Genomic DNA, 8,713 nt, shown 5'->3' on the forward strand with positions numbered 1-8,713 from the left:
TAAACTTTGTAATTCTATAGCAATATAAAGTACTATAAATAAAAATGAAGAAACTATCTATATTAAACCTAATAAGTAATTTCTACTAATAAATCAATTTCAAAAGTAAACATTTTCGTTCAATAGACAAATTCTGCTAAGTTGTATTCCTTGTGAGAGCATTCTGGAAAATTCTGTTTCAAACTTCGCTGTGAAAAGTGTTCTGCTACAAAGAATATTACTTTTCAGATTACAATTTGCAGAATGGACTCCACGATGACCATCATGGCCATGCTTGGGCTGATGGCTCACCTATCCACCGAAACATCCAATGCGATTGCCATCCCAAAGTACCGTTTTGACCTCAACGTCCAAAGCGACAACACTTGCGAGTACCATTTTCGCTTTAAACGTCGTGAAATCATAGACGTCGCTCACCAACTGATGTCCTGCATCAATTATTCTCGTTCATTGTACTCTTCCTCTGTGCCTGATGCACGGAGGGAGTTCAGTTTGTCCTCCTTGAATGCGACGATCAAATCGTCGAACCGCTTACGACAGGAAACAGCAGTCAAAGTGTCGCCGTGTGTGATGCACATGTTTGCAGCAACCTCTTCCCAACGTGTTTTTACAGCTCCATAAGGAGCATCGAACGGCTAAATGTGTATTACCTCTTTTAAGAGGTCGACGTCGGAAGCTGATTTGAACCGGAATACCACCTTTCGATTGGAGCTGTCGTTCATGGCACTACCCGTCACAAGGAAAAAGTTTTCCCTGTGTGCAAATCTCACAGTGAATTTCGTCCATCAATTTTTCCGACAATTCCGCATACATAGTCTCACAATGAATTCTCACTAGGAATTCAACTTAGCAGAATTCGTCTAAAAACATACTTCGTCTGTTTTATATTACTTCCACCATTCAAAAATCGACTTTTTCATGTACTGCCACCATATCAATTTGATTGGACAAGCATACATGAAGCGTGTTTATTGGTTATAATTACAATGCCACAACTCATGGACTCATTGTTTGAAGGAGGCCGTTGGCCTCGAAGAGGAGCGACACTGGGCAGGTCAAATTCACCACGAGGTTTCCAACACGACGCATGGCAACCTTATTCAGATGTGGGAGCTTGAACTGGTTACCACCACTTTGTTCTAAAACCAAGCGCATACAGTGTAACAGCTTGTAGGGTACGAAACACATTCTCCAAGGTATCTACCTCGAGAGTGTCAAATGCCACCATTGTCGACGCAATAACATCATCCACAGAGCGACTAAACATCTTGTACTGTAGGGTCTGGATGGAGGGGAAGAAACCAAGGTCGAGCACGTTTAAGTCGGGGCTGTTGGGCGGTTGCCGGCGAACTCGGAACATCCACTCATGAGTGGGTACTTTGGCAAGAGCTTCGTCGTCGATTGAGCTGTGCGGCGTCGCGTTGTCAAGTTGAAGAAAGACTCACTTGCTGTTTCTTGGAAACTTAGCCTTGATTGCGGGGACGACCTTGTTCAGAACATAATCACGGTACGTTTACGCATCAACATTAGTGGTTTTCGACACCATAGTACCAGCAGGACGATTTCGAGACGCTCGCACAGCAGGGGATTGGTTGACGAAAGGCCAGAGCCCAAACTCTCCATCAAAGCCAAGGCTCTGGCGCGGTCGGGCAACAGCGCACAAAAACATGACTTTGGGCAAGAACTGCTTGGACTTGCACGACCCAGTACCATGAGTCTCACCATCAACAAGGTGCTCCTTGCGACAGTCTTTGTCGGCGTTGAACCATTTTTCGTCAAGAAGCACGAAGTCCCACTTACCGCAAAACAAAGTGTGCCGGCACTGGCGGCACACTTCGCTTCGTCGGTCTCAGAATTGGAGCATTGGAATCATTAGCAGTAAGGTACTCGTTGATGGCGTCAATGGTGAGGTTCACATGTGCTCCACAGAAAGCAAGGCGCTCGCGCTGTTGGCGACGGTGAGCAGAGGTTTGAGTCGGGACGAGCGGGGCTTCACGATATCCGTCTTGAGAGCCCGGCAAAGGGTATTGATTGATATGCCAGTGGCTTGAGCCATGTCTCGCATGGTGCTGCGTTGGTTTCGAGGTACTTCTTTTATTTGTTCAGTTATCTCAGCGGTTGTGTAGCGTATGGGAGATCCAACTCGGCCAATCTTGAGGGATCTGTTGATCCCTTGCTGTACCGACTCCAGATTTTGCGTACTGTGCTCCGGTCAAGCTCAAAGCGCGCGGCGACAGCCTTGACTGTTCCACGCGGCATTTTGCCCATGCATAGGTTCTCGCGCAGCATGACGGCGACCTCACGTTTTGTTTCGTCGGTCAATTCTCGTTGATTTGTGCTCATGGCGGGAAGTTCAAATGTGCCGACAGGGCCCTAATATTTATTTTTTATTGATTTTTGTATTTTTATTCTGGTGGCCCTAACGCAAAGTTAGTTCTGATCACCAAAATTCCTGTTTGGCGCGTCGCTTCCCATGGAAGATTCCTTTACAATTTCATTCTCTTTCTCTTGTGATATTCCGCATTAAATTTGGACAAGAAAATGAATTTTTGGGGTCACTTCAAGTGGTTATGGTGGCAGTATTAAGAAATAGAGGAAGTAATTGGATTGTATTATTAGGAAAGATCAATTGTCTTCTAACAAGACTATGTCTCAATGCACGTGTCAAAGATGACCTTTGCCCATCTGAGCAAACATGGCGTTTCAAGTATGAAGTGACTAGCCAAGAGACGACCTCAACCCAATTGAAAATACCTGGGGTCTGTTGGCGCTGGCCGTGTACGCGAATAGTCGCCTGTTCGACAATGTTGCGGTACTGAAGCAGAAAACTGCGTTGGAGTGGGAAAATATTCTTTGGAATACAGTCGAGAAAGATGTCCATTACACTTAAGTAGAGGACCTTTTAATGTTGCCATGTAGGGATGCAATGAATCGGGTAGAGAGCCTACGAGGCCTTCGACTTGCCCTTTGCGCCGGTGGGCTGATCGCGGCCACGGCGGTGGAGAGCTGGTTGGAGGCGGCAAAGGCGCTGGAGTTGGATGGGGCGTTAGTCGTCCTCACGGTGGAGCGTGTCGTAGATATCCACTTGCTTAGGCCGTCGAACAAGTGGAGGGTCGAACTGTTGAAACAGTGGAGGGAGTAAGCGTGGCATGCGTCACTTTCCTAGGTGATGAGCAGACACACCCCATTATCGTCGGCCGCTGAGATCGCATCATAGACAACATCGTTGGTGGTGCGGTTTGCGAGATTGGTGGTGGCCGAGCCGAGGTCGAGTGGAAGCCCGTGGTTCACAATGAGATGGCGGATAAAGTGGCGAAAGTTGGAGGGGGGGATATCCGAGGTAAGGGCAATGTCTTCCGCCTGCTTGTACGCAAGCATTTCGTCGGCAGTGAACGCAAAGGGCGGCCCAAGAAGGTCGCTAGTTTGCTCTAAGGCGGCACGTGTTATCGGCGTTTGCGCCGATCATGAGCCATGTGCGGTCGGTGCGGCCCCACTTCATGAAGTCGCCAGTGCGTTTTTCGGCAGGTAGTACCAGGACCAGGTATTTGTCCAGCAGGGCTTTGGCGGCATCCAGCGAGGAGCGTTCGATGTAGCCTTCGAATATTCACTCGCGGTTGGCGAATGTGTCATAGGGGTGGAGCCATTGGACCAGGTACCACGTTTCGTCGGGTTGGTCGGGGTTGGCTTGCTTGTCCAGAAGGCCGTCAATGTGTTGCAGCGTAGGATTCGCTGCTACAGCGCTGTACTTCGGCGCCCGTGTCGGTGGTACGTGAACGGCGGTCGCCAGTTGTTTGGAGTACTGTCGAGCATTGATCGACAGCATGCCAACTCGAATGACACAAGTAATTTTGAAACGTGGTACCACAATTGACTATTAGGCCAAATCTATTTAGTTCGGCTATCAATGTGTTCCAGTCAAATCACTTAAGTTTTTGAATTCTAGTAAAACCGTTTTGAATCATGGGGAGGCATTCCAAGGTCTCGTCAACGACATGATTCGTAGACATTGGTTTGAGTTCGATCACCTCAGCCGACGTCTTGTGTCTCTCCAAGATGAAGATGTTGGTGCGGCTATAGTTGTTCCAGACTGTGTCGGCAACGATATCACGCATCGTTCTGGGTAATCCGTTGATTTCTAGGTCGTGTTGAATCCGGATGAAGCTGGAAAGAGCCTTCGGAGGCAAGTCGGAGTAGGTTGTGCATACTCAATTTGGGACGTGGGCAACTCAGCGAGATTGTGCCGTAGATCTCTGGTGCTCTAAGGTAACCAAGTGCGGTGATCTTACAGTGCTCGAGCTCTTCGCATATTTATAATACTTCCCGATATTTGCAACATTTGCAAATCATACTTTTTCCATATTACTTGTGACATTTCCATCCGATTGGTCAACAAACGAGAAAACTACGTGTAATTGGTTAAAAACCTGAATGGCCACTTAGCCAAGTAGTGAAGCAGGGCACGAGACATTGGACATCAGCGCCCTGGCACGACGCAAGGCATCCTTCCGCAAATGCGATAGTGGTTGCCACCATTGTTCTCCAGAACTAGGCGCATGACTGTTTGCAACGTGAGGAACATGTTTGCAAGTGCATCGCCACCACAAAGTTCATACGCAGCGTAGGTTGCATGAATACCTCACCCAAAGATCGACTAACCAACTTGTACTGAAGAGTTTGGATCGAAGCAAAGAAACCCAGATCCAAGACAAAGAGATCTGGGCTGTTTGGTGGCTGGCACCGCACAACAAAGGTCCACCGGTCCGTGGACACGCTCGCAAAGTCAGCGTCGATAAGGCTACCATGGGGTGTTGCATTGTCATGCTGGAGTACAACGCGCTTGTTCGCTGTAGGGAACTTCAACTTGATGGCTGGAATGACTCGAGTGATGACATACTTGCGGTAGACAGCGGCGTCCAGGTTCACCAAGGTTGGGACGAGCGATCCCGCCGGCCGGTTGCCCGAGCTGCGCACAGCAGGTAGGAACTCAACCCAAAGACCATATTCGATCTTTCCATCGAAGTTGACGTCACTCTCTGGATCATGTCGAGGACGCGCCACCGCCGCGAGGAACGTGACTGTGGGAATGAACCGCTTGCTGGACCACGCACGTTGTTCAGGCTCTTCCCTGGCGGTAAGGTACACCTTGCGTACGTGCTTGTCCGCATTGAACCACTTTCATCAAGGTGCACAACATCCCACATGTCGTCGAAAACCAGGGTTTCGGGAAGACCGGAGGGACGAACGTGCGAGCGGCAAAATACGACACGTTGCTCCTTGTTCGTGTCGGATAGCAAGGGCTTGATGCGTGTCGATCGGCGTTGAAGCGTCCCGGCTGTCAAGGCGCGGTGGAGCGAGCCGAGCGGGATGCCTGTGGCTTCGGACATGTCACTCATCGTGGAGCGAAGCGACTGCGTCAGCTCGCGAACAGTGCTGGCGATAGCTTCTGGTGTGTACACCGGCGGGCGACCGGACCGGCGAGCTTTTATCGAAGGCAGCAGTGCGTTTTGTTGAAATGCCTTCCAGATACGAACGACGGTTGTACGGTGGACCTGGAGTTCGCAGGCCGTTGAGGCGATTGCTCAGTGAGGAAGCTTGCCCATGCTCGATTGGGAGGTGACGGATCACCTCCATCTTCTTTGCGTGCGAGATCTCTCTGCCGGTGCGTGCCGTGCAATGGATGTCGACTTGTTCAGGTCCCGGAAATTTTAATCCTGTTAATTCACATTTCGTAATTTTATTCGGAGACCCGATGGCGAAGTGAAAATTGGGCGCCAAAATTTGCTTTTCGCGCCTTGCAGTCAATAGACCTTTCCTCTAGATGTTGATTCTCAATTGAACATGATATGATTCATCGAATTTGGACTAGAATTCAATTTTTGGGGGCACCTCGAAGCCAAATGTCGGCAGTAAAATGGAACAGAGGAAGCACTTCCTCTGTCCCATATTACTCGTCGATTTGACTTCTCAACGACCCCACAAATCCATTTCATTACCAAACTTGATGAAAGTTATTCTTCAATGAAGAGCATAAAAATCCAATGGAACCAACCATTCATTGGCTGTCAAGAGCGTAACTTGAATTTTGGCGCTCAAAATCAATTTCTCATTTTTACCACCCGAATAAAAACACACCACATATAAAGATCAACACACATTTGAATTTGCCGCCATGCCCCAATCCTTACGCGAGGTTTCCTGCGCCAATCGACACGAGGTGGTCCGACACCTACACCAGTTCCTTAAAGCTGGATGGCTGATTCACGGCGCTTTCGCCAAAACTGCTAAAGAACTTGACGTCAGTGCACGCGTGGTTTCCGCCTCCTGGCGAAACTTTTGCAAGAGCGGAACTGTCGAGTCCAACAAGACAGGCAGAGTTGGTCCTAGAAAGCGCTACATGGTTAAAGACAAAGCCGTGTCTCGCTTCTCCTGTATGCGAGGGCATTAATAACCAATGAAAGTGCTGAGAATTTTTGTAAGCCAGTCAAATGCGTTTGTGTTTCAGTAGTATGGAACAAGTGTGTTTTTCAAATCGACGAGTAATATGGGACAGAGGAAGTATTGTTTAAGTACTACGTAGTATTAAATAAACAATTTTCTTGAAATTCTTAAATAACAAAAGATTTAAAGTTGAGTTGATATAAAACAAAAGCAAAACTAAACCAAACATTGACATAAGATTTATCAACTTTTTAGTATATAACAATTTACCAAATTTTTATTGGTATACATAAATATAACTGAAAATCCCATAAAATTTTATAAAGCATCTTGTTAATTATGAAAGGGTAATAATATTATACACAGAAGATTCATATATTCCATTAGACAGTGTAGTGAAAATAGTATTGTTAGAATTTTACCTAAAACTAATGCGAAGTTTTATTTAGAATTCTTGTAGATCAATATATTTGATTGCTTTTTTAATAGTATACGTATAATATCAAAGAATACAAAAACGTTTATTGAAAAAAGAATGATGATTTTTTATAGAAATCTTTTGCGAAGATGCTTTTAAAAAAGATAAATAATGAATATTTAAGTTGTAGGTTCAAGTCCTACAAAGTCCATTTTCTAATAGAAAAACTATACCTATGCTAACAAATACATACGCAAAATACCTAACAACAAAAATTTTGATAATTATCACATGTATTTTTAATGTTAATGTTTTATTGAATTGAGTATTTGTATTAAAATGGTAGATTATTTAATTAGATTTATTATCTTTTCGAATTGAATTCATTTTTGAATATCATCATACTACCTCTGTCCCAGAATGATCTATGCATTCCAACTCTCGAATTGTCCCAAAATGATCTATGCATTTTGATTACACCTCGTACACATCAACATCATCAGGAACACCAAGGCCGTTGAACAATGCGCAAGGATCATCCACAGCGGCTTCGTCGTGGATGCGATCGTACATCGCTTCAAGCACTTCTTCAGCTGCCATGGCGGACGAAATAGAGACGTACTGTGAATCCCCAAAGGTGCCGTTTGCACGAGCACGATCCTTTCCACAATGAGGCAACTTGTAATTGTTGCCTCCATTGTCGTCAATGATCGCACGCATCACACATCGTAGAGTAACAAAATTGTTCTCCAGAGTTTCAAATCGAAGCTCATTAAATGATGCTTCCACAGCCGCAATTAGCTCATCCAGGTTCGATGCAGCCTTTTGGTACTGCAAAGTTTGGATAGCATTGAAGTACCCCAAATCGAGCACATTCAGATCGGGGCTCGATGGTGGTTGATTTATCATTCGAATCTGCCAACCATCTCTATGCCCAGCCGCAAATACATCTGCATCGTTCAACAGTGTATGTGGTCGAGCATTATCTTGCTGAATTCGAATCTCCTTACTATATGATGTTGGCCATACTGCCATGATAGCAGGAATGACTTTATCAATTATAGTTTGGCGATAGACATCCCGAGTAACAACTTTTGGTTGTGTTACTGGGGCCCCTGCAGGTCGGTTTTTACTCGTACGAGCTGCTGGGACAGTCTCGACAAAAGGCCAAACGCCAATTTTGCCGTCGAATTTTTCCCCTGCCAACGCATTTGCGCGTGGCTCTGCCACTGCTGCTAGAAACATAGCCTTTGGAATAAACCTCTTGTTTTGTGTTGTACGAAGTGGACCAGTTTCATCAGGGAGAAGATACATTTTTTGGTTAACCTTAGCTAGGTAAAACCACTTCTCGTTGATGTGAACAACATCGGACATGGTCGCAAACTTGTACGCAGCAATCGTCTCATCGTGCACCAAAAAATTGGTCACAAACGAGAGTCGGGCAGCTTGTTTCTCCTTGGAGAGGTGTGGTTTCAAACGGTTGGAAGTCGGACAGAGCAGTTTTTTTGCTTTGAGCCTTGACAGGGTCGAGCGCGAAACACCAGAGTGGGCAGAAAGTGTTCGGAGGTTCTGGCGGAGACGGAAAGGCACGGAACGTATCTTGCCTAGTACGTCTTCGATGGGTGCTTGGCGACGACCCGATTTGGACTTTATGTGGCTCTTGATCGCGTCCAGCGCCCTTCCTTGATGCTGGTTTTCTTGGAACCTCTTCCACACCGAGGCAATGGTTAGGCGGCTTCGACCAAATATCGCTGCGGCTTCGTTGATTGCTCAGTGCTCCAGCTTGCCGTTCTTGGTCCTTGCGGCGAGGTCGAGGCAAATGGACAGACGCTCATCGTCAGTAAGTTCTTCATGATC

The 8,713-nt window shown here is 46.4% G+C and overlaps 1 protein-coding gene across 1 annotated transcript; it reads right to left on the bottom strand.

Moving 5' to 3' along the window:
- Positions 1-3,162: 3,162 nt before the first annotated feature.
- H310_10260 (hypothetical protein) lies at positions 3,163-5,631 on the bottom strand (the record flags this gene model as incomplete). The annotated part of the gene is made up of 5 exons (XM_008876590.1): positions 3,163-3,418; positions 3,657-3,799; positions 4,636-5,095; positions 5,152-5,549; positions 5,626-5,631. The coding sequence occupies 5 exons, from the start codon at positions 5,629-5,631 to the stop codon at positions 3,163-3,165; spliced, it is 1,263 nt and encodes a 420-aa protein (XP_008874812.1).
- Between the last annotated feature and the right edge of the window lie 3,082 nt (positions 5,632-8,713).

This window comes from Aphanomyces invadans (genome assembly GCF_000520115.1).
Source record: "Aphanomyces invadans strain NJM9701 unplaced genomic scaffold supercont1.25, whole genome shotgun sequence".
NCBI classification, from domain to species: domain Eukaryota; phylum Oomycota; class Saprolegniomycetes; order Saprolegniales; family Verrucalvaceae; genus Aphanomyces; species Aphanomyces invadans.